This window comes from Apodemus sylvaticus, chromosome 4 (genome assembly GCF_947179515.1).
Source record: "Apodemus sylvaticus chromosome 4, mApoSyl1.1, whole genome shotgun sequence".
NCBI lineage: Eukaryota > Metazoa > Chordata > Mammalia > Rodentia > Muridae > Apodemus > Apodemus sylvaticus.
In genome coordinates this window covers 87,852,956-87,880,192 of record NC_067475.1, presented here as the reverse complement: position 1 = coordinate 87,880,192, position 27,237 = coordinate 87,852,956, and the positions used below count along the sequence as shown (strand labels likewise).

Below are 27,237 nucleotides of genomic sequence, written 5' to 3'. Positions count from 1 at the left end.
AATGTAGTTTTTGCGTAGATGGCTGTGAGTAATGAACCCATGGGGATAAACTCAACGATTAGCCATATTTTTCCTTGTCCGGACAGCTGTCTCCTCCAGTTATCTTTGCCTCCATTTTCATCTGGTGCCTAAGGAATTTGCTCTGGGGTGAACTCTATAGAATTCCCCTTGCTTTGACGTTTGTAGGTTGAAAGTAGAAATTCCAACCATTTTTTTCCGTGTGTATGTGTATGTGTGTGTGTGTGTGTGTGTGTGTGTGTGTGCACATGCATATCTGTATGTGGGTGTGTACGCTCTCATATGTGGAGATGTTCACTAATTGGCCAGTTAGTTGCTGAGATTATCCTGCCTCTACCAGCCAGCACTGGGATTACAAGTATGTGCTGTCCTGACCTTCCTTGTGGTGCTTGGATCCTCATGTGTGCATAAACACTTTACCTAGTGGGCCTTCTTTCCAGTCCTCTACCCTCAACCATCTTTTATTTTTATTTATTTTTTCTTTTTTTAATTGAATATCATCTTCATTACATTGCCATGGTAAAACCTTTCCCAATTTTCCCCTCCCCAAAGACCCCCAACCCCTCCTCCCTTCCCCTGCCTCCATGTATATGCCCCTCCACTCGACACACTCCCACCTCCCTCCCTCGGTTTCCCTATGTTGGGGCCTCTGTTGAGCCTTTACCTGACCAAGGACCATTCCTCCCACTGATGCCCAGCAAGGCCTTCCTCTGCCACATTTTTTGGCTGAAACCATGTGTGCCCCTTGGTTGATGGTTTAGTCCTTGGGAGTCTTTCAACTGTCTTTTATATAAGGGAGGATTTATTATCTTTTACAAAACAAAGTTGTATTTCTTTTGCTCATTCTCTGCTAGAGTAGTCTAGGATTCCAGACATCAAGACTTAACACAGTTTGGCTTAGTTTTTGTTGTTTTTCAGAATTGGAACATTATCAATTTAAATGACCTCTGGCCATGTGTGTGTATATATATATATATATATATATATATATAAAAGTTCAAACCAATGGTGCAGTTTCTCATTTGCTTGATCTGCAAATAGTGAGGGATGATGGCCTCAAATAATCATTGAGTTTATCGCCATGGGTTCATTACTCACAGCCATCTACCCCAAAATTACATTTGGAATACAGGAAGTGTCTTCAGGTCCCTTAGTTAGGGACTATGCTTTTCTAGACATTAAAAATGACTGAGGTACATAGATGTGTGATGTATTCTCCAGGACCAGTGCCTTCCTGAGGAGTTATTGGCAGGCTATAGCTTCTGGGGAAAGGAGAACCATCACCTTTTTTTGAGAGTGTGGCAATTGGTAGGTTTTGCCTGCTCCAGTGGATGACCAAATCCCCATGCTTATATTAGCAGCACTCATTGAACTTAGTGGGTTATCAGCAGACGAGCAAAGGAGATACGAAATTGTAAGGAGGACATGCTGGAGGGCGTGTGGGAGAGGCTGGAGTGCGGGACATGGGGTGATATGATCTTGTTTCATTATGCACATGGATGAAATCTTTTAGAGAAAAAAGAAACATTATTTTTAAAATCTCACCAAGGTCAAACTTCACAAGGAGGAAGATGCCAAACACTGACATTTATTATGGTTATTTTAGATTTATAATACTGTCTCATTTCATCAGTGAAACTCAAGAGAAATTATTTCAGCATGATCGATGCTTCTTAGTACACTTAATGGGTGTGCTTAGGAAGATAATGATGTTATCTTATTTAAGAATTCTTCCCAAGATCGTCCCTTCTTTTAAACTTACCTTGTAAAATTGCAGTTTCATTGTAGTATCTAGGACTGTTTCTAACAACTGGGTGGACTGCCCAGAAACCTTGGTGCTTATGGGTCACTAACATGTATTTCCTGCTTTTTACTATTTAGGGAAGTAGAGAATTTGGAAATGATGTAAAAGAAAGACTACTTATGAGATTGCTTAAAAGAACAAGAAACAAGGTCTCTTTTTTTGGCATTAGATGAAATGGATAAATGATGTAAGAATTATTGCTATTTTGGAGCTATTTTATGTTAGTTCTAACAAGATTTGGCTTAATTCATTTTTTTCTCTTTGAGCAAAGTCTTACTATGTACCCATGATGGCCTTAACCCTTCGGTCTGGTCACCTCAGCCTCCTGAGTGGGATTACAGGTGTTCTCATTATACCCAGCTAAATAATTCACTTGATTACTCCATTACAGTACCTTTAATGACACTTGACTTATACGAAAATCCCACAATTGACTAGGCATTATTTTTATGCATTCCTAGTTAAAGAATTTGCTTTCAGTAGCAGTCAGTCCCTCAGGTTCTCACACTGCTTGGGGGTATTTTTGTCAATTCATCACTAATGACTTCCTCTCTTGACCTACCTGTTTTTCTTCATTGCAAAACTGTCTTCAATCTGGAGCTTTCTACATTCTGAGCCATCTTTTTTAGCCTTCCTTCGCTTAGTGCCTCACAGTCAAGCAACAGCAAAATCTGACAGTTCTTCAAAATGACTCCCATACACCTATCTGTCTTTCCTTCCTGTCAATGCACCTTAATCAGACTCTCGCCCGATGAGTCAGATGCCATCTAGGCCTCCCATCTGATCTCCTTGTCTTTCTCAGCTGCCATTTACTGTGCAAACCATCACTGAATTGACCTCTCAGAAAACTAAAATAATCCATAAGGACTTCCATTTGATTGGGTAGGGAAGTTTAAATGCCTGAGGGCTTTCAGAGTTATTATGGAAGCCAGAGTTATAGCTGAGTGATGCAGGACATGATTAGCATGTATGAGGCCCTAGCACCTACCCTCAGGACTAAAGTGAATAAAGAAGACATAAAGTGTTTAAGTGGAAAAACACCAAAAAATATACAAATAGGTAAGGCATTGTAAGGGATTTCTGAGTATTTCTCTACAATTTCCAGCGCATGGCAGTCTTGTTCCTTCTTTAATGCTACCCATTTCCTCTGTCCTGTATTAATTTGAAGGAAGTCAAGGACATTACATTACTTAATTTGTATGTCAGCACGCATCACAAGAAGATAAAACACAGAAGCATACTACCATTAGCACACCTCAATTATTAATAATTCCTGTCATATACCAAAGCTTTTCATTTGTTTTATAAATGGCATATGTATATACTTCAATTTGTTTGAAAACATGATTTTAATAAAGCCTATGCCATGTGATCAGTTGGGATCTTCATATGTAAACTCCAAGAGCCTTCATATTTTTGTTTTTATTTAGTTTTTGTTTTAATTTTCAAGATCATGTGAGGGTTGGTTCTCATTTTTGTATAGACAGATAGACTGCAATGAACACCTCTGGATGATGTATTTGGTAACTGATGGGCCCTTGATCTATAGACTAAAACAAATCAACACTTCACTCTTGGATTCTCTTAGTTGCAGGGGTGGTGGTGGGGCAATGTGTGTCCCTGTTTGTTTTAAATCCAAAAACACATTTCCTAACCAAGCACTCCCTCTTTCAGAATGATCTTGTCAATCTTTTTGCATATTCTCTTTCAGTCTTCTCTCTGAAGGCTTGACCCCTATTCCCTTCCTCACGCCCCACTCTTGTATCTTCTCCCAGATGTGATCCCTCAGGGGTGACTACATTTCTCTACACCTTCCTCCTTCCATACCTTTAACAACTAAGGGAGGCCAGGGCAAGGCTGAAGGTGAATAACACGGAGGACATGTTCTTGAGAAGAGATTGAGAACAGGGCATTAACTGGGTGGTAGTGGGGCTTGCCTTCAATCCCTTGGCTCAGCATTTGGAGGCAGAGGCAGACAGATCTCTGAATTTGATGCCAGCTTTGTTTACAGATCAAGTTCTGGAACAGCTAGGGCTGAACAGAGAAACTCTGTCTCAAAAAATAAACAAGCAACCAAAAAAAACCTCAACAAAACAAAACAACAACAACAAAAACAACAACAGCAACTTCACCTAAAAACAAAACAAAAACAAAAACACAAAAACAAAGCAAAAAAAAAAACAATGAAGAACAAGACAGTGAACAGGAAATGACCAGCTTAAAACTAGATTATTTTTCTTTTAATTTTATTTCTTATGTGTATGAGTGTTTGCTTGCATGTATGTCTGTGTACCGCATGCATGTCTGGATCTCATGGAGACTGGAAAAGGGTGTCATGTCTCCCATAGAACGTGAGTCATAGAGGGTGGTGAACTACCACCTGGTTGCTGAGAATCCTAGAATCTGGGTTCTCTTCAAGAACAGCTCTTAACTACTGAGCCATCTCTTCAGTCCTGAATTCAGATCTTTCTTTTTTTAATTAGATATTTTCTTTATTTATATTTCAAATGTTATCCCCTTTCCTCATTTCCTCTCTGAAAACCCCCTATCTCACCTTCTCTCCCCCTGCTCACTAACCCACCCACTCCTGCTTCCCTGACCTGGTGTTCCCCTACATCAAGGCATCGAGCCTTCTTAGGACCAAGGGCCTCTCCTCTCATTGATGTCTGAGAAGGCCATCCTCAGCTACATATGTGGCTGGAGCCATGGGTCCCTCCCTTAATGTGTACTCTTTAGCTGGTGGTTTAGTCCCTGCGATCTCTGGGGGAGGAGGGGTACTGATTGGTTCATATTGTTGTTCCTCCTATGGGCCTGTAAACCCCTTCAGCTCCTTGGGTCCTTTCTCTAGCTCCTCCATTGGGGACCCTCTGCTCAGTCCAATGGTTGTCTGAGAGCATCCTCCTCTGTATTTGTCAGGCACTGGCAGGGCCTCACTGGACACAGCTATATCAGGCTCCTGTCAGCAAGCACATGTTGGCATCCACAATAGTGTTTGGGTTTGGTAACTGTATATGGGTTGGATCTCCAGGTGGGGAAGGTTCTGGATGGCTTTTCCTTCAGTCTCTGCTCCACACTTTGTCTCTATCTCCTCCTGGATATTTTGTTCCCCCCTTCTAAGAAGGACCACACTTTGGTCTTCCTTCAACTTGAGCTTCATGTGTTCTTTTGTGATTGGGTTACCTCAGGATGATATTTTCTAGGTCCATCCATTTGCTTAAGAATTTCATAAATTCATTTAATAGCTGATTAGTATGTGGACAAAGAGGAACACTCCCCCATTGCTGGTAGGATTGCAAGTTGGTACAATCACTCTAGAACTCAGTTTGGCGATTCATCAGAAAATTAGACATAGTACTACCTAAGAACCTAGCTATACCACTCCTGGGCATATACCCAGATGATGCTCCAACATGTAATAAGGACACATGCTCCACTCTGTTCATAGCAGCCTTATTTACAATGGCCAGAAGCTGGAAAGAACCTAGATGTCCCTCAACAGAGGAATGGATACAGAAAATGTGGTCCATTTACACAATGGAATACTACTCAGCTATTATAAACAATGAAATCAGATCTTGATATGACAGATACTAAGAGCATGCATTCATTGCTTGTGACTATTTTAACAACATAAGGAAGCTTTGATTTGCTTTTGAGGTATTCGATTTGAATAGGGTGTGTGTGTGTGTGTGTGTGTGTGTGTGTGCATGTGTATGTGTGTACATCTGTATACTTAATCACTTATTCTGTTCCTGTTAGTGTATTTCAGCACTTCTTGTGTTACTTTTTAAACAAAATTGGGAATTACAGACATCTGGAAAACCATGGAAAGGTTTTGATGAAAGCTAATGCATCTCTATTGCGGGATTTCTATAATTTCTAGTTGGCCTCAGTTATCATTTGAGGTTTGAGGGCTTGCCTCTTGACACTGACAAAACAGTCTTTCTGTGCTTGCTTTTCAGTAGTGTTTCACCCCAGCTGTCTTTGTGGTTGCTCCTCTCATCTGCTTCCTCTTTAACCATTCATTGATACATCTCCTTTAGCAGGACAACACTTTTAGATTTCACACCTCCAACTGTGTTCATTGGGAGGGAGGTCTTCCTTGGCAGAGATTGGCATGGTTTCCTCTGAGAATTAGGTTTTCTGGAGACCTTGGGAAGGCGGAAAGGAGACAGTGCGTCTCTAGTTCAAGAGACAAATGCTTTCTACTTTTATGGGCCTTAAATGGAAAACACTGCTGGGGCTAAAGTGCTCTTCAAGAATATAACAGAATGGGAAAGCAAATATGTGTGCACTGAGCTGTGATGATTTTACCTTCTACTAGAGACTTGAGGTTTAGAAACCACAGTCTCTCACTTCACATCATGTAAGCAATTTAATTGTTTTATGCTGGTAATAAGAGAGGAGAAGTGGGGAAGGAGAGGGAGAGGGAGAGGGAGAGGGGTAGTCTTTTGCTACATTGACTCATACTTGGCTTATGAGCCAACAGCTGGCCTCAGCAGTCAATATCTACTTTTTTTTTTGAGACCAGCTGGTTTCCTTTTTTTCTCCCTTTTTAAGTTTTTAGACAGGGTCTCAGAGGCTGACTTCAAACTTAACATGGGGCAAAGGTTTTGAGTCACAAATTATTATGAAAATAAAGTGATCAGAGGCAGACATGATGGCCCAGACTGTAATTCCAGCATATAGAAGAACCATCAAGCAAAGAATCATGAGTTTGAAGACCAAGATGTCTGTTTCTAACATGAAACATTTAGCAAAATTGTATATGCATACTGAAATATTGCAGTGGCAGGTAAATTACAATTTTTGTTGGTGGAATAAAGTAACTGGTATCACCTTCATCTCTAATTTTGAAAAGTCCAAAATCTTCTCTAATAGCTCTTTTGAAATAAGAAATTAATTGTTGTCAACTCCAGCTATATGCCTGTGCCACAGAACAGTTCATTATTCTTTCTACCAAGCTGTAACCCTGTGCACATTAATCCTGCTCTCTTATCATCCCTCCCATCCCTTGCCAGTGTCTGGAAAATGCTGGTCTGCATGCAGTTTCCATGACATCAACCCTTTGAGCTTCCACAGACGGGTGAGACACATGGGATTTATCTTTCTGTGCTTGACTTATTTCATGTAATAAAATGTTCTCCAGCTTTGTCCACGTTGCCCCAAATAACAGGGTTTTTGTCTTGTCTATAAGGAATTCTCTATGTGTGACTCATGTTTGTATTGTCCATTCATTTGCATAGATGCATGATATAATTTCATGGTTTGGTTGCCACAGGGAATATGGCAGTGACCCTGGGACATAGATGTCCCTTGGACACACTGATTTCTTCTCTTTTTTTGGGACTTGTACTGAGGAATAGGATCACTGGGTTATATAGAAGTAGAACTTTGTGTATGTTTTTGCACATATCTAGCATTAATTCTCAGACACTCCTGTCCTTGATTTCTCTACACTAGGATATTGTCTTAACTAGGTACTTACTTTTGTATTGAGTAAAAGAGAGAAGTCAAAACCATAATTTTTTTGTGATAACTAATGAAGCATTTCCTGGTCAACTCTAATTTTATTGATAGCCAGAAGTAAAGAACATATTTAATTAGTTACGTTCCTTTAAAAATTTATTTTCACAGTTGCTATGTAACTATTAGACAATGCTGGGATTAATAATACACAGAATGTGTCACTTGCAGGTTTAGTTATACTCAGGGCTGTGGGAGAGATGATGAGTTTTGGAAAGTTCATTTGAGATTCAAAGGCGTTTAATATGTTATATGAACTAGTTTCTGCCTTCCTTTCTAATATAATTGCACGATTCTGACACCCACTTAATTAGCATGTTTCAGGGACACTGGAGGTTTGTAGTTGGACTTCTGGGTGAATCTGTCATGAAGCAAATTAAAAACTCTGAACTCTCATTGGGACTGATGAATATCCATCTGTTCATTCTTCCTAGTATTCCCTCAAACACTATAATGCATATAGTATTATACATATAATTACATATATACTTCTGTCTAGTTGTTTAAAATTTTCCTTAGTTCATTATTGGTTACTGAGGAAATAGACTTAGAGAAGGGTTAAGTGTTAACTTAGAGCTGGCTGATCCATTATGAAAAGGAGGTAAAGACTCTGTTACTCTCATGCTCTTCCCAGCCATGTTAATGCTGCTGTTTACAGACATCATGTACTAAAAGATCTGTGGAACTTTGAACACCATCACTGTGATGTGGTCAAGTCAAATGAAGTCTGGTCTGGGGCAATAGGTTTTGTGGGCTTTTCAATGAACCATGAGGTCAAAAGTATTTTCATAATACTGAGACTTGTTTTTTCTCCATTTGCTATTTTCAGTGTGCTAGTATTTACACAAGGTAGGGAATTTGTTAATGTCTTAGCATGGGTCAAGGTAGGCAGCAATCCACCCGGAATAGCTCCACTCTGTGTTCCTCTGCACAACCTCGGAAAACACAATAAGTGCCAGATTCTCTCAAGAATGGCCTTGGTGATGTGATTCTTTATCAAATGTCTGCCTGTAAGTCCACACTTTTAAAATATCTGAGTGACAAGATGAGAAGTCTGTGTTCAGCCATCTCATGTGTTGCATCTCAAAGCTCAGTTGTTGTGTTGAGACACTAGTAAGACAACAGATAGGGAAACATGGAAGTCTGGCTTTAGGCCCACATCAGTGGTGAGTATTATTCATATCATGGACACATGAGGATTCAATATTCATTTTTTCATTAACAATCATTAAATATTATTTATAAGTTGGAAGTGCACTGGTAAGACATATGAAATTAGTCATGTTTAGCATACGAAGCTGTAACATCCATGGTGGTAAGCCCATTGTCTTTACTAGCGTTAGACACCATGGCAGGCTGCTGAGGAAATCAACTCAGTTCTTTTTGTGGGCATCTGAGTTATCCTCTTGGAATTGTTCCCTTCATTTGTATGTAATGCCTAGGTGCTAAAAAACTCACACACTGGTTTGGATTATCTTCAGAATTAATGTAACTATAATGGAATGAGCCTTGAAACATTTTGAAAAAAATAATTGGTTATATATAAGGCTTTAATGTATAAGAAGCACAGAAATAAATCCATCTTAGAGTGGGAGACCCTATATTTAGTGGATGGAAAAACAACTTTTAAAGCAATGCCATTTCAAAATGTTTCCAAAAACATCTTGAAACCAAAATGTTTTCAAAGGCTAGCAAATAATCAATTTGTCAGAATTAGTTACTGTTCTAATTGAGTTTCATCAAGCAAATGAGTCTAGGCAGCTGTCAGATTTGTCTCTTCGATTTTAGCCATGACCAGAATGGTCTGAGCATCATTGTCTAGCTTGTCTTTATTCTTGTCAATTTTCTTTTAATAAATTCACATTATTGAGAAAAATAAAATCGGCAGTAAGTCTTTGTAAATACTAAATAGGAACAGACATCACTGTACAAAAGACCAGTTTTCAGGGGCATTATTCCTTCAGATGTAAACGAACAAGAGTTTTTGGTCTTTGTAATCCTAGTTTATGTAAGCTGAAATGCTGCCTCGTTTCATTTGAGGGATACATTTTAAGGATATTTTTCTTAGACTAGGTATATTTCATTTCCAGTTTATATTTCTTTGTATAAATTCTTAAGGAAAAAATAGGTTGTTTCATCCTCACTTTATTTTTTTTTAATTTTAAAGAAATTTTACTTATTTTAAGTATATGAGTGTTCTGTTTACATGTATGTGTACCATCCATGTGCCTGGGACCCAGGGAGGACAGAAGAGGGCACTGGATCCCCTGAGACGGGAAGTATATACTGTTGCGAGCCACTGTGTGGGGTGCTGGGAATTGAACCTGAATCCTCTGGGGGAGCAGCAGTCTTCTTAACCCCTGAACCATCTCTCCAGCCCTGTCTTCCTGTCTTAGATTCCTCTACTTAATATGAATTCAGTCTACAAATCAGAACTTCACAGGATATAAAAATAGTCGTCTTTTTCTGTCTGTTAGTTTGAGTGCTTTTTAAAACTCATTGCAGGAAGGTGGGTGTGTCTCGGGCAGAGTTTATTTTTACACAGCTTTGCTTGTTCAAATTATAGAAAGTGAATTTCCTTCCCTAAAAATAGACTGTTGGTTGCCTGGTGCCTTTATTCGGAGCCTTTCTGTGATACGGCAAAGCTTGTAATATTGCATCTTAACTACATCACAGCATTGAACACTGAACAGAGAAATAACACCAGGTCTTTCCTTGTGAATCTGTAATATGGAAGAAGCTAGAGACCCCTCTTTGAGTTGGTGCACACTGGTAGTGATGTAGATGTGAAATTCTGGGGTGGAGGTGGATTAGAGCAGCTCACAGATGCAGGAACTTTGAGCCTGTGCTCCTTGTTAGATGCTAGACACAGAAGACCATTGTTACATCTATCATCACATCTAGCATCGTTCTTCAACTGCCCCGCTAGTCATGTGTGCATGCTTATTTGTTGTCATGGCACCATGGAACACAAGTGAAATCCATGGCTTGCTTCATGATGTGTTATAATTCCCAAGTGGTGTAGGTGCAGGGCGGGGGAGAGCACACACACTCTCTCTGTCTCTGTCTTTGTCTCTCCCTCTCCCCTCCCCCTCTCCTCCCCTCCCTTCCCCTCTCTTTCTCTTCTCTTTCTCTTTCTCTTCTCTTCTCTTCTCTTCTCTTCTCTTCTCTTCTCTTCTCTTCTCTTCTCTTCTCTTCTCTCCTCTCCTCTCCTCTCCTCTCCTCTCCTCTCCTCTCCTCTCCTCTCCTCTCCTCTCCTCTCCTCTCCTCTCGTCTCTCCTCCCCTCCCCTCCCCTCTCCTCCCCTCCCCTCCCCTCTCCTCCCCTCCCCTTCCCTCTCCCCTCCCTTCCCTCCTCCCCTCCCCTCCCTCCTCCCCTCCCCTCCCTCCTCCCCTCCCTCCTCCCCTCCCCTCCCTCCTCCCCTCCCCTTCCACCCCCTCCATCTCCCCCTTCCCCTCCCCTCCCCTCCCCTCACCTCCCCTCCCTTCCCTTCCCTTCCCTTCCCTTCCCTTCCCTTCCCTTCCCTTCCCTTCCCTTCCCTTCTCTTCTCTTCTCTTCTCTTCTCTCTTCTCTTCTCTTCTCTCTCACTTTCTCCTCTCTCTCCTCCAGAATTTTGCATAAAGGAAGAAGCTGTGCCTGCATTAACAAGCACCACGGATGCTGTGGTGTTTGTCTAAGATTGCTCTTCCCATGATGTAGTGTTTCGTTACTCATTAGACAATAGGAAACCAACTCCAATTCCATTTGTAGCATTGCAAATACGCACGAGTTTATATGGGACAAAACCCCAGAGAACATTTTCCCATGTGAGTTTCTCTGACAACTAAATAAGCCCAAATGTTTTGTGTCTTCCCAAGCCTGGAGTGCTGTGGGTAAATTTGGTTCTGTGTCTCTTTGCCTTTTGAAATAATTAAGATAATTGTTGAAAGTAAGACCTGTATTTTTCACAAGCAAGTGAGATGTTCAATTAAATAATTGAAAGTCAGAGGAACTCTGCCAGGAAACTGGCAGCCAAAGAAAAGAAAGAATTTCCTTTTGAGAGTTCCTTTTCACCTGCCTGTTATGCTAATATCATGCAAGGTGTTACAGTAGATTTTTGACCAGATGCAGAATTCATGAGCCACAGTTGGTGCAGTTAAACCTAAAGAAAGACACTAGCCAAAAGCAAAGGAGGGACATGCAGGCAGCTGGTGCCTTGCTCCTGACAGTCCTTGTAGAAGTTCCTCTCCTCTTCGCTTACTCAGCACCTTCCTATGCTTGCCTTTTCTCAATCCAAGGCAGTGCTTTGTTGAAGGTCTGTACATAGTCAAATCCAAACTGAGTTACAACACTCAGCAGAGCTGATTCATTAAGGGTCCTTCACTGCGTGCCTACAACGTGCCAGCCTTTGGGCAAATCATTGTGTAGAACTGCTGTTTACCTACTACTTTCTTGAATATTTAAGCCTTCTCCCTTAAATGTGTTTTTTTTTTTCAAAAGATGGCAGTTGTTTAATGTTTGAGCAAAGCGTGGTGGCGCACACCTTTAATCTTAACATTTGGGAGACAGAAGTGGGTCTGTTTTCTATTCTGCAAGTTCTAGGGCAGCCAGGGTTGTATAGACAGACTCTGCATCAAAAAGTTGAACCATGGCCCCAGACACATCAGCAGCAGAGGATGATCTTGTTGGACACCAAATGTGGGAGAGGCCCTTGGTTCTGGAAAGATTTGATACCATAGTATAGAGGAATACCAGGACAGGGAAGCAGGGGTAGGTTGATTGGGGAAGGGGAGATGGCTTACGGGAGGGGAGAACCAGGAAAGGGAACAACATTTGAAGTGTTAATAAAGAACACACATAATAAAAAAGTTTAAACTAAAACTAAATAGTTTGATTAAAGTCAGTAAGAATATTAAAGGGGAGCTGGGGAGGTAACTTAGTTGCTACAGTGTTCACTATGCAATTTCTGTGAAAGCTTGGATTTGCATTTTTAGTGCCCATATAAAAACATGGCAGGGGGTGTACATTTGTAACCCCAGAAAGGGAAGGGTGGCTCAGAGACAGGGGCTTGTCAGCCAGCCAGCCTTGACCAATCTGAGACCGAAGGAGCATCAGCCAGACAGACTAGATTACTCTATGAGCTTCAGGTTCAAAAATGATAGATTTTTTTTGTCAAACACTAACAGGGAGAGTGACAGGAAAAGACATTTGAAGCCAGTCTCTAGCTTCTACATTAACCTACACATATGAACAATTATGCCTACATGCATGTGTGCATACACAAATTAACAAATATATATACCCCTCCACAAAGACTATTAAGATCTTGACATATTAAACAATAAATGCATACAAGCACACCTATGTTCATGCAGACCAGTTAAGTATGAAGAAAAAATTAGGTGGATACCAGTATGCAGTTTATCTAATTTAGCTGGTTTACTTCATAGCATGTGCATGACGGGAGTTCACTGTCTGTGTTGGTGACAACATCCCCATTACTCTCTCCATTCAGCTTCCCAGCATGCTTTGTTTCAGTTCTCATTCTTTTAATGATTTTTTCCTGCTCACTGTCCTTCCAGTTCAGGGTGAGAAAATGGCGACGGTATCAGATCGATCTAGTTTCAGATTTTTCACGTGGGCATGGCACTCTAACTTTTATTGGCTTCATGTTCCCTCTGTGTCCAGCAGTGTACTCTATCTGTCCTGTTCAGTGTCTCCCAAAGACCCAGGTCACTTCATACCAGTCCACCAAGAACCCAGGCCACTTCACACTACTTCATACCAGTCCACAACACCAATGCAAACGGTGCCTGTGAGCACCATTAGAAATACCCATAGCGATTTTGTAAAGCACATTTGCTCCTTGAATGTAATGAAGTGTTTCTTCCCCAGCTCATGCTGCCTGGCTCTTTAAACTCAAGTCTTATGACCTTTCCTTCGTGTATTTTTCCTTGCTACTCTGGCCTGAAGTTCTTTGTACTTCTGCTGAAACTCTTGTAATCAAAACTGATTGCATTCGGAATCATTTAATGTTTAATGCAAATGTGGGCAAATGCTTCTTTTGCCTTGGATGGGAGACAGTACTTGAAAGATAAGATCATGGTGGATGAGCTGTGAAGACAGCTTATACTTCTGGGCTAGAATCCTGAGTTTTACTCTTTGTGAGAAGAGGGGAGCCCAGAGGAGTCACCCGCCTCTTCCTCATAGCTCAGTTTCTTTATTTAATTTCTGTTGCTTTGTTGGGACAATGTCTGCAATTAGTTGTTTAATCATGTTACTTTGAAGACAATGTTGATATGAATAAACTAACTCAAGTCCTTGATGTACCTAGTTTTGAACACAGACCTGGATAGGGTGTGTTCTGTGTGTGTGTGTGTGTGTGTGTATGTGTGTGTGTGTAAAAAGAAGCTAGTTTTCTGCAGACATCTAATTGCTCTTCAGAGCCATGCAACAAGGCAGAGACTTCCTTGCTTTAGATGCAATAAGAGAACATAAGTTACTCAGAAGATACATTTTTTTTTCCCTGCAGACAAAACGATTACTACCAAAGGGAAATGGAATTAAGGGAAAAAGCTTTAGAAGGAAATATATCTAAAAATATCTATCCCATCTCTTAAAAAAATTGGCAGGAACACCTGGATTTTTCTGAGTGTAATTTTAGTTAGGGAAACATTGAAAAGATATATTTTTCTAAAAAAGGAAAGAGTGCTTTTCTGGAAAATGATGGTTGGCAGTCCTCTTCAGCAGTGGGTTGCTTTTTTAAAAAAAAAAAAGGTTTTTCTTGTATTATAGAATAAGAAAGTATGAATTCAGTCAGGTCAGTGACATGCCTGGTCCAGGCTGGTAAAGGTGCCTTCTGCCAAGGTTGACGATATGAGTTTTGTCTCTAGTACTCATATGGTAGAAGGATAGTGTCCACATCTGAAAGTTGTCCTTTAACCTCTATGTGTGGAGGGTGTCATGCACACACATACATACCACATGCATTCACCAAAAATGTTAAAGTAATAAAATAATGAGAACTCAAACAAACAGTGTGGTGATTGATGTCATCATTGCTTACCTGAAAACACTTAATATACAATATGCTTTTTGTAGGACAGCCACTTAAGAACAGACACAGAGTGTTTGCCTTAATGTGTACACTAAGCAAGCACAGTAAAGCATTATCTGGGCTTCACAGCTATGTGGGATGTGCTTTATTAGGCTTTAAAAATTAGTGAGTTGTTTTAAAGTACACAGAACTGTATTTGGCATATACCTAAGACAACTGCCAGGCAAATAGTGCTGACTTTCAGGGACTTTAAGGGATAAGGGTTATACCAATATCTTTGGTATATTGAATGTGTGAGAGAAAACTCAGAGAAAACTATGACAAATTCTGAGAAGATTTGGAAACTATGATTTAATAGCTACATATGCCATTACTATACAAGGACAAAAATATAAAGACGTGCATCACTCTAGCCAGAGAGCAAGGGAACTGAATAAAACACGTTATCTGAGGTCCTGCAGTCTGACTGTACTTCCCTAGGTACACATAGGCACACACTTGCACATGGCAATGGGCTCATGAAGTACATGTTTGGATCTGAATAGTATCGGTGGCATCAATGCCCAGATGGAACTGGTCACACATACCTATCATCAGTGGTGATGTTGGTCAGACTCACTCAGCACAGCAGGCTGTCAGAGAACTGGTGAAATCATCAGAATATCTCATGACTCAAATTTAGATTAAATAGAACATTTTAGAACACACTGTAGGAAACAGTCATATGAGAGGACGGCAATAAAAAAGATGTCCTCTCTCATTCTTTCCAATTTCTATTTGCTCATGCTTTCATGAGGTTTAAAAATATCAACTATAAAATATAATTTTTACAGAGATGCTGACAGGGGCTCAAATTCATGAGAGCTTATGATCAACATTTATGGTTTTTATTATAGTTTGGATCATAATTCTCCCCTATGTTCTGTCTCCTGTGTTAAAAGCCTTTTCCCCTTGCTGCACTGCTGGGAGGTAGGTATTGGGATCTTTAAGAGTAGCAGAAGTAGGTGGATCTCTGAATTCAAGGCCAGCTTGTCTAGAGAGCAAGTTTCAGGATAGCCAGGGCTACACAGAGAGACACTGTCTCAAGTAGCAGCAGCAGCAGCAGCAGCAACAACAACAACAAATCAAAATAAAATAAACAACAAAAAAGAAATAAAAAATGAATTTGTCCTTAAAATTTAAATTCTAAATGTTTATTCTAGTATAGTCAAAATTAAACAGTTCATTTCTACACTTAGTTGAACATGAACATATGATGGTAACCATGAACACTGGCCTGCAGCCAGTTTAAGCTTGGCTCACAGTTTTGCAGACTTTAGTCCCTAGCTGGATGATGTCATAGCTTTTGAACTTATGGGAAGGAAGTGGGAAGGGGAAGCTGAGAATCAGAGAAGAGTAATGAAGGTTCAAATCCTTTTTCTGTGGCCTAACTGGATGACTTAAGACCTCTTACTAAGTCCCATCTTTCAAGGTTTCTACCATTTCTTTGGGGATATAAGCTGGGGCGGGGGGCGGCGTCAGAGCTCGGGGGCACTGGGCTAGCGGACATGGGAGACTGCTGTGTGATATCACGGAACCTCCGTGTCAGAGGCTGCTGGATCCCACCCCAGGGGTGGGGAAAGCACAGTCTTGGTTTCGGGGAAGAGCTGAGAATGGGTGGGGGCCCCAGGGCAGCAGTGGACCCTGGCTGAAAGTAAAAGGGCAGGGGCAGGGTGGGATGCGGGGGTGGGGGAAGCGCTGGCTGGTTCTCGCTGGCTGGCGAGAGTGTTCTTGGTCTGGTCATGGACTGCTGCTGGATCAGTGGGTGACCATGGCTGAAGCTGTTTGCAGGGAATGAGGTTTCCCATGGGAGGTTAGGCTTGGCTCATTGGAGGGAAACTTACTACATTGCGTCCAAAAGAGAAGAGGCAGTCCATTGGATTTAGAATTTATTGTAGAGAAAAAGAGAGGGAGAAAGTAGAGGTAGAAGCCGGCCATGGCCACGTGGAGAGAGGCGGAAGGGAATGGGAAAAGAAGGATAGCAAGGGAACAAGAGACTAGAAAGTAAGGGAGTAAGAGGGAGGGGAGCAAGAGAGACAGGAGGGGGGCAAGCACCTCCTTTTATAGTGGGCTGGGTGTGGGCTGTTGCCAGGTAACAGTGGGAAGGGGCATAACTGGCTGTTGTTAGGTGACTGTGGGGATGGAGTCCAGTCAGAATACTAGGGGCTTGGGATGTGGCCCTACATGACTGATGGCCACAGAATTATGGAGTCGAGGGCCTCATGTCAGGAGCCTAAGTGTCTGGGAGCATGGCTCAAGGTTCTGTCCCTTGTAGAATATTCTTCTGGGTCTCCAGAGTAAGCCTTGCTCAACCAGGCCACAGACTGCCTTTTACAGCCCCCCACACTTCAACAGTGTTATCCTGGGGACTAAATCTTGCTGTATGGGCCTTTGGGGGAAGCATTCAGATCTAAAGTATGCGCTATTAAGTGTGTCTAACCTGTGACACAGGGCCACATCCATCTTAGGATAGCTGTAAGTGTGGTCCAACATGTTTGTAAATAACAATGTCATAAGCTTGGACACCCCTGCCTGTCAGGGCAGTGTACAGTGTTTCATTAATCTTTCTACGAACTGTACAACATAAATAAGTCATAGCATACAAGTGATTAAACAGCCAGTGCCATGAAGAATCTATACAAGGTTGCCTAGATAACAGGTATAAGACTGGAGGTTTGACTTTTGAAGTGACCAATTCCACAGCTCAAGTTTACTTCGCTCTGATTATTGAATATTACTTTTTCCTTGGTCAAAAGAAGTGACATTAAGCAATGCTCTAGTCAACTCTTTTTTTCTTTTTCAGCTCTTCACACTATAACAAACCCCCAAAGTCTCTATAGCTTTGTTACTTGTTCAGAATCTAGCTGATGTTTCATTATTGGATCTCATACCTTCTGTAGAGTTCAGTCTTACTTCAGGTTAGATTGCAGTCCAGCACAATAGACTACTTTATAGCCAACAAAGTCATAAGAATCTGTAGAACTCAATCCCAGGAAGCAAACAAGGACTAACCCCTGGGTCTGTAGAAATATTATGCTGTTTTCCCCTTCCTGAAGAGTTAGAGATTCTGCTGGCCACATGTTTGCATGTGATTCCATTCTGTGGGAACTGTGGATATCAAGGGTGGGGTCGCCTGAATTGGCCGATCTGCTGTTAGCAGAAGCTGGAAATGCTTAGGACTGTATGTGACTCAGAGGGCTTTGAACGATGGACTTGTTCTAACAGCTGCTTTTAATTAAAGCAGCCTGGCCTGCTTGGAGTCTGGCAGGTCAGCTGTTCAGAGAGCTTCCATTCTTTGGAAATGTTCTGATTTTCCCAAGCTTTTGCTCAGCATCTTAGATTTTGTTTTCATTTCCATTTTCAGATTTATAATCGCTTGGATACAAATTGCTGCGGATTCAGACCTCGCAAGGAAGATGCCTGTATGCAGAATGGACTGAGGCCAAACTGTGAGGACCAAAATTCTGTGACTTTAGCACACATTATCCAGAGAAAGAATGACCCAAGGCATTTGGTCTTCATAAACAACAAGGGCTTCTTTGACAGAAGTGAGGACAACTTAAACTTCAAATTGTTAGAAGGCATCAGAGAGTAAGTTTTGTGCTTATTGTGGAAGTCTTATCTCACTCTCTAGATTGTTCTGGAATTCTCTGTGTAGCTCAGGCTTTCCTGGAACTCACTGTCATTCAAGCTGACCTCAACCTTACAGTTATCCTCCTGCTTCAGCTTTCAGAGGGCTCAGATTACAGGAAGGAGCTGTTACCCCCCCCCCCCAAAAAAAAACGAAGAGTACATTTTCTAATTGAGTGACATCTTGGAACACCATATGTTTGTTAACAATGAGCAAAGTTTTGTGAAGATTCACACCTTATGTTAGATATATTAAATTTCCAATGAAACTCTTAAGTGTGGGAATAGAGATCCCAAGGAGAAAAATAGCATTCCAAGAGCAGCCAGTACATCTATGAGCGGTCCACAACACCTCCTCAGCTCCTGCCACAGTCTGCCTTCACTGCCACGTGCAACTGTCATTGTGAAAACCCACGTGGGTGAGGTTGGACATATGCAGGACTATCAGCTGTAGGATAGTCAGGTGGCAGAGGCTGCATTGTGAGAGTGCAGGACTGGACACGGCAGGAACAATAGAGATGTCTAAATCTGTAATAAACTATTTGGCATGTCAATGGAACTAATAAGCATGGCAGGATGTCGGATTCATGATTCACCCAAGTGACTGTTAGGATTATAGTGGGAAAAGAGCTCTCTGAAAGGTAGGGCACCAGAGGATGGCTGGCCATTTAAACTGGGTAGGAGGGCTTTTGAGTACTCAGAAGTCTTTTTGGCAGACAGATGGTAGGGCTGGGTCTTGAAAACTACAAAGGAGGGGCTGCAGGAGGCTAGACAAAGAAGAGCTGTTGTACTCGAGATTGGCTCCAAACTCGGAGATGATCCAAATCCTTCGGGAGACATTTGGTAGGAACTGGAATGGGTACAGAGTATAGAGGGAAGCAGCACGAAGCTAGAGGAGACAGCGCTGTTCTGGAGAAGTAAGAACGCAGTGGGTCTCGTGGCACACTCATGCATTTGTGGGTAATAGAGACTCATATGGAGGGCTGCTGGTGGGGGGCCGGGAGGAAGGGTGGGGGGGAAGGAGGGACAGTGGGGAGAAGGACTCAGGTTTCTTTAGCAGACTGGCCATGGGAAGTTTGACCATGCTCCAGTGAGTATATGGACAACACAAATTGGGCTTCTTTTTTCTGTTGCTTGTTTCTTTTTTTGAGGAGGTGGGGAAGTTCACAAGAGTGGGAGGGCAGAGCCGGAAGGACTGGGAAGTGAGTGTGATCCCGGTGCATGACATAAAATTCCCAAAGAATCCATAAAAATAGTATGTTGAAAAAAAAAAGTGTAGCAGGAGCTGGCTACAAAGTCTGATCGGTTCCACCTCAGTTATGGAAGCCGTGAGTAAATTTCCCAGCAAGTGGAGCCACCTTCATACATAAGCCATGTTAGTCGGGAATTACTCCCTGAAGAATTAGGCTCCATCAGAAGCTTAAGAGCCCACAAGATAGCTATAGCCCTGTGTGCGCCCCAAGAGCCGAACATCAGGAAATAAGCGCAACACGTCTGAAGCTAATGGTGGAACTCAGGCCCTCCAAGCCTACACCTACTGTTTTTTCTTTGTGCCAGTTGCGTTGGTGCTCTACTGCTAGAGCTCCTCCAGACAAGTGGCTCAGCGTGTTCCATATCCACATTTCAATCTTCTCTCAACGTTGTATGTAGATAAAGTGGATTTTATAAACTCTCAACACTTTGCTGTGGGTTTTGAGGGTGCCAAGAGGGTCCCCCCACCACCACCCTTCGCCATGTTCTTTACAGCTCTGAGAATTAAAGGCAGAATGCATGGCAGGTTCTCTCTTTTAAATGCCTAAGCCAAGGAAAATTTATGCATAGGGAAATTGACATTCCTAAGACATCACTTACTAAATTGATATTACAGGGACTTAAATTTCTTTGCAGAACTGAGAGTGCTGAGGGCATATACATCTATCTATCTTAAACATTCACATAAATATGAATACTTTTATTTATTCTTTCAAAGAAGATTAACCCTTAACTGCATTATGGGGTATAATGGGTTTAAGGTTAAATGTTCTTTGAATATATAATTCACATGTTAATAAGCAAAAGTGAAGTTTTTGTTAGGCTCAGAGTCACATACTGAATATTCTCTTAACCAATGCAATGTAAGAACCCATAGCAGAATAATGGCTTGTTTTCTTTTATGAACAGGACTTCTAGTCCATGAAGAGCCTGGAAGTTTTGAAACTCTCATCTCATATATTCTGCCTAAACTAACTTGGTTGAAGGGCTATAGAAATAATAATTATGGATATTAATACATTATACAATACAACGTTAAGACATAGCCCACAAGACTGCGCAGTACATGTATTTAAGGGACTCAGAGCACACAGTACGGATTATTTAATCCCACACTCAAGAGATTTACTCTGTCCAGCTCAGTGATCTTTGGTCTCTAGCAACACCAGAATTCTTGACCCTGGATCCCTAGTGTCTGTGCATCCTGTGTCTTGTCCCCAAGTGGGTCTTTAAATAAGTATGTTTTTGCCTTGTAATTTTAAAGGTGCAAGTAAATTTATTTGAAAGTTACTCTTGAATCCCAGTGATTATATGGTACAATAGTTCTGTGAGCAAGAGGAGGTCAAGCTGGAGGTATTGCAGAACATAACTTATGACTTAGACTAGAAAATTTTTAAGATCTTATGACACTATATAAGCTAGACCCTGGCTCTAGTCTTCCTACATGAAAAAAAAGCAAGTTCAGGGAACTCTTTCAATAATCCAGCCAAATTCTTCTTAAGTGACCCCAAGATGTTCAGTGAGATGTCATTGAATAATATCCTTGCTGTAAAAGTTTAGTTTTGCTGAATTTGTTTAAAAACAATTGCCAGCTTCTGTTACTATAAATTATGTCTGAGGTGATCACCTTACAAGGTGCGAAGATTTACTGTAGCTCATGGCTTTAGAGATTTCGGGACATAGCCCCCTGCCACCTGGGTCTGCTTTTTTTGATCTTTTAGTGGTGTACACTGTGGTTGGTACTACATGCCACCATATTTCTATTAGCCATTTCTTTCTCCTTAACCAATGCTGTGTAAATGCCAATGGTAGGGTAACGGTTTGTTTTACTTTATGAACGGGACTTTTATAACCAAGGATAGGGAAGGTCCTTTTCCCCAACTCCTGGTCAGGAGTTGAAAGAGAGAAAGAGGAAGGGGTAGAGTCCTAGCATTTCTTTCAAGGCATGTGCCCATGACACCATCTTCCACTATGTCTTGCCTTCTAAAAGGCCCACCCCCCTTATAGTATCCCAAGGACTAAGTCTTTAATGCATGGACATTTGGGAGACATTTCAGATATAAATTAGAGCATCATTTAAAACTCCACATAGGAAAACACTGGCTTTGTGCCCATCATTTTGGCATCTTTATTGTTGTCCTTACTCAACTCATGCCACATTGGTGAGACATTGTGGGTGCAAACTCCCTGACCCCCTGGGCCTTACAACACCTCCCCCCACCCTCCTCTTCAGTGTTTCCTAAACCCCAGATGTGAGAGTTGTTATGCAGATGAATCCATGAGGCCTCAGTTCTACACAAAACATTATAGGCAACTAAGGAATGCTGAGAGCCAGGAAAGTCTTATCCAAGGAAGAGCACACCAATTGGCTATCTAATACCAAATTATCAGTACCAAAGGCATACACATACGTAGCAGTATATATAGAACATTCAATATACAAATATATATTTAAGAATATATATTTATGTAATAACAAATAATAAAGAGAGAGGCCATGAATCAGAAAGATATCAAGGAGAGGTATATGGGATGGTTTGGAGGGAGAAAAAGGCAGGGAGGAATGATGAAATTATATTATAATGTCAAACATAAAAGAAATAATTAAAAACTAAAAAAAATCCCCAAATAACTCCCTCTCCCCAAACCAAAACCAAACACAAAGCAAAACAAAGGGTGATCACTCAAGTTCCAAAAGTATAATCTAAATCAGAGGGAATTCGTCCTTGAATTGAGTTTTCCTTTCAAATAATTTCTGTTTTGTTTTATCAAAAGTCTGTGGGCATTGCACTTAAAACTGTAACTGCTGCTCAGGGAGGATACTTCACTGAAACCACACACGTTTTGCTTCTCACCATTTTCTTTCATCAAATTCCACCTTGTAACTGCCGAGTGTAGACAAAAGGCTTTCTGTAGACGACATGGGACTTAAGACGACAGGAAATACATCTTTAGACCTAATGAGATCTTAATTCTATGCCAGTCTTTAACGACCTTTAAAGAAGAAATTAGGATGTCAGTTCTGAATGGATTAGATAATTTGGTTCATTTGAAATACATTTTTTCTCGTATTTTATTTTTAGGAGAAGTGTCTGCTTGTCAGTGACAAAACCATTTTGGTTTTCTAGGTCTTATTTGATAGTGTGATTTATGAGGTTAAGGAAGGCAGAGCAACTGGGGGAAGAAATAATATTTCTGAGCAATTGCTAAGAATGAAATATTGTGTTACCATTTCAGGTTTCCTGAATCTGCAGTTTCTGTTTTGAAGAGCCAACACTTAAGACAGAAGCTCCTTCAGTCTCTGTTCCTTGATCAGGTTTATTGGGAAAGTCAAGGAGGCCGGCAGGGCATTGAGAAGCTTATCGACGTGATCGAGAGGAGAGCCAGAATCCTTGTCACCTACATCAATGCTCACGGGGCCAGAGTATTACCTATGAATGAATGACAAATGGATTTCTGCCTCGAGGACTATACGTGTGTCATATATGGTTTTTCTTAAATAAAAGATATCAACCTCAAGTGTTTCTAGGAATGAGGCAGCATAGTTGAATACATGAAACTGACACAGTTTATATCGTGAACTGAGTTTAAAAAGTTTGTAGAGTTGAAAGGTATACAGATTCTAGAAGTTTCAGAAGAACATATTGCTTGTAAAATGCCTGGTATTTTTTCCTAAGACTCTGGTATGTGTGTCTCAGCATTGTCATTGGGCAATGACCCAGATGATTATTATTCCTACTGCTGTTTAAACCATTTTCATGTCATTTGATGGAACAGTATAAACCAGAGACACTGGCTTTTCTAATAAGCCTTTCCATGCCACTTGACTGATCTGATCAGCTTCTAGCAGTGAGATGATTGGCATTGTCTCATTGCTGATGGTTATACAGCTTTCTCAACCCTGTCCGGAGGCAGTTCTATATCAGGAACCTGAGGTGTGTAATCTTCAAGTGCAGCAGTCTTGAAACACCTTCTAAGTAGACATGGTAGCAGATTCATTACAAATGACCAGTCTATTTTCTAGAGTCTAAGATAATCAGCTACTTCTGAACAACAAAAATCTCTTATCCTTCCCTTTTTAAGAAATTTATTGACAACATAGAAATATCCATACGTAACAATCGATGCATTAGTTCAATTTGCTGTCTCAATTTTGATCTCATTTATGCCTGTGGTTAGAAAACTAAAAAGTGATGAGGCGTGTTGTTACCTGTTTGAAAATTTACTTGTGGAGTCTAATCTTAATGTTCTTATTGGTTGTTTGGTTTAAAAAAATTAAGGTTTCATGCAATCCAGGCTGTTTTTGAACTCCTTATGCATCAGAGGATGACCTTGGTCTTCTGATGTTCTGTCTCCCAAGTGTTGGGATTACAGACAGGTATATGACACCATGCCCCATCATGCTCAGGATCAAACTTGGGCCTTCAGTCATGCTAGATAGACACTGAATGACTAAGCCTATAACCCCAGTCCACTTTTAATGAATACTTAACAATTTGTCATTTTACAAAGGATATGCTGTAATTTCTGAAGTTTTTTTTTTTTTTAAAATCATAGAGGACTTCCTTGGTGTAATTAGGTTTCATCTGATTCAACTGATATTATCTAGGTATTGATGATAAGTTCAGATATTAAATATATTATGTAGATCAGTTCTATATGAGAAGTCTTAATGAAATCCAACACACATGTCCAGATCTTCTCACAAAGAACACATGGATAGAGAGCATATGGCAGGATTAGGCAAAATTAAGTCTCAACTAATTCTCCCCCAAATCCCTTGACCAAATCTTTCATCAGCTTGGAAGAACTAAGGCACACAAGACTCAGGCTGAGTCTTTCTGTCCTAGGTGAATTTGCCAGGTCATCACTTATACTTCTTATCTGGAACCTTTGAATCTAGAGCAAATCATGTCTCTCTTGCTTTCAGCTCTACTACCCCTTGTTTGAAAGGTTATTGATTAGCCTGGTGTAATGATACAGACCTAAAATCCCAGCACCCAGGAAGCTGTGGAAGGATTGCAAGTCTAAAGCCAGTCTGGTCTTCATAGGGATATCCTATCTGAAATGTGCCCCTCCTTTCATAAAAGCTGATTTATTGACTTTTTTCTTCTTTTGGAAACTTAGAAAATAAAAAGTTACACATTTTTTATCATACTTCTCGTCTCTGTTCTTCAGTTTTGTTCCTAACGTACACAGCATTCTCCATATTCTGATGAAGAATAATTTGATATCGATGTGAACTTTTAAAAACTTTGCAATATAGGTTACATCGTAGAAAAAACACTTGTGCGGATTATAATTGATGCAAACGCAGTAACTTGTCAAAAAAGTAAGTCAAAATGTTAAGTATAAGAGAAGATAGACCAAGGGAAGCGGCACCCACTGACCCTCTTGTCTTTGCTTTTCAAGGCTCATAACCAAGCATGGTATTTCCCATCCTACATGTTTCCTTTCCCTTGGCGTGTTGAACTTTGTCATGTTCTCTGCAGTTCCCTCTACCATGACCTGAGAGTGGCTGTAGGCCCTGGTGAGTCCCCACACTGGCTGCTCTCTGAGTTTTGTCTCACAAATCATCTTAATTATCCTTGGGAACACTTTTACACTCCCACTTGACTTTGAATTAAAAGAACTCTGCCAAGTTGTTTCATGTCTTATCAAGATGGCTTTCATTCATCTTAATACATTTTTAGTTTTACAGAATTTAGTTTTATAGAATTCACATTGTGGTATGAATTACAGGCATTCTGGCATCTTAACATCTTGCTTTCCTGCCTTTAATGCTAGGATGCTTCTACACAGGCTGCCCTCCCCCAGATGGATCTGACTGTATTTTTGCCTGGTTATTACAACACCCTTAATTGTAAACAAAAGGCTTAAGAACGTTGATTATTTTTGTAACTTATCTTTTTTTGAGAATATTTTTATTAATTATTTTTATACACTCCATATTTTATTCCCCACCTTGTCAACCCCTGTTCACATCCCATTCCTTCTCCCTTCCCCTGTCTCCATGTGGATGTCCGTACCCCCCCTCCCCCCACCTGACTTCTAAACTCCCTGGGGCTTCCAGTCTCTTGAGAGTTAGGTGCATCATCTCTGGATGAATACAGACCCAACAGTCCTCTACTGTATGTGTGCTAGGGGCCTCATACCAGCTGATGTATGCTGCCTGTTTTGTGGTCCACTGTTTGAGAGATGCTGGGGGTCCAGATTAATTGAGACTGCTGGTCTTCCTACAGAGTCACCCTCAGCTTTATTCAGCCTTCCCTAATTCAATAGCAGGGGTCAGCTTCTGTCCATTGGTTGGGTGCAAATATCTGCATCTGACTCAGTTGCTTGTTGGGTCTTCTGGAGTATGGTCATGCTAGGTCCCTTTTTGTGAGTGTTCCCTAGTCTCAGTAATAGTGTCAGGCTTTGGGACCTCCCCTTGAGCTGGATTCCACTTTGAGCCTGTAGTTGGACCTTCTTTTCCTCGGACTCCTCTCCATTTCCATCCCCGTAATTCTTTCAGACAGGAACAATTATGGGTCAGAGTTATGGCTGTGAGATAGCCTCCCTCTCCCTCATTTGAAGCCCTGATTTCTTTTAAGGATTTATTTTACTTCTTATTTGTGTATGGGCATGGATGTATATGCAGCACCCATGCAAGCCAGAAGAAGGGCATTGGGACCTCCGAAGCAGCTGTGAGCTCCCTGACTCGGGGTCTTGGAACTGAACTAAGGTCCCCTGGGAAAGCAGTGCAGGCTCTCAACAGCTGGACTTCTCCCCAGCCTTTACATTCATTTTTTAATGATTTATTTTATTTTGTAAACAGTGAGTAATTGATGGTGCATTAGTTTCAAATAATAGCTGCAGGCCAGACTCTGAATTCTAATAACTAACATTCTTTCATTGAAATAATGAGAATGTTTTTGTTTTTCAGATGTGCTCAAAAACTACTGTGATTTGGTACAGAGTAGCCCATCATGTGGTTTATTTGTTCTAACAGATGTAAAATAGAAGAATTTACCTTGGCGCATATACAAAAGCTTATTCTGGTGTTACCCGTTTCCTTTCAGCTGATATGAAAATGCACATGTGTCTCAGACCCTGTAAAGAAATGCTACAAATTAAAGTTGTGTACTTTTTTCCGCCTGATACGCAAGTTAGTTTTCAAAAGAAAATTCAGTACTACTCCCCTTTGGAACAGTTTCCTCCAATCTGTCTCTACTTTATACTGTCATTGTTTTGATGACCAAATATTCTGTTCAAACTGGAAAACAGAATAAACAGTGAACTTCAAAAGTATGTTTGTTTGTTATTTCACCAGTGGGGAAAAAGAGACAATTTAAAAGTCAAGATGCCTGTCTGGATCATGTGTGTAGACATGTGTGCACGAATATGATGTCATAATTCATGATCACTGTGCTTTCTCTCTGTGTACATATGGTATTATAGTATAGGATTGGCAAAAACTAAATCAGCTAACAGATTTCACCCCTCTCTGGAGGAGATTTAGTTTCAGTTAGCTTTCCGTGGTTGCTGGGAGCCTTACAATAGCTTAAACCCTCCTTTCTCTTATTCCTCTTTAATAAGTTTGTTAAGTACCTAGGGAGTTGATCAAAATGTAAAATATCCTAGACTTATTCTTAAAATATTTGTATCTGTGGACTTGGATAATAGTATTTATTCTACTGTACCTTTAAATATGCATTATATTACATGTAATGAATAAAACATTTAGATAGGAATTTATTTGCATACTGTCTTATGAAATCTTAATGTTTATTTGAATGCAGACTATTTAAGTCACATTTAACGTATTAGTCTGAAAAAACATGTTGAAATCATTTATATTCATTTATATATGTATATATGTATATGAATTTAATCTCTCTCTCTCTCTCTCTTTCTCTCTCTCTCTCTCTCTCTCTCTCTCTCTCTCTCTCACA

At 40.7% G+C, this 27,237-nt stretch overlaps 1 protein-coding gene across 2 annotated transcripts in view; it reads left to right on the top strand.

The window, feature by feature from the left end:
• Gask1b (golgi associated kinase 1B) overlaps positions 1-24,460 on the top strand; it is a 59,986-nt gene extending 35,526 nt beyond the window's left edge. For both annotated transcript variants that reach the window (XM_052180318.1, XM_052180317.1), the window contains exons 4-5: positions 17,787-18,013; positions 22,541-24,460. In XM_052180318.1, coding sequence (XP_052036278.1) covers positions 17,787-18,013; positions 22,541-22,748 — 435 coding nt within the window. In that variant the 3' untranslated portion in view covers positions 22,749-24,460. The remainder of the gene's footprint in view (positions 1-17,786; positions 18,014-22,540) is intronic.
• Positions 24,461-27,237: the final 2,777 nt, after the last annotated feature.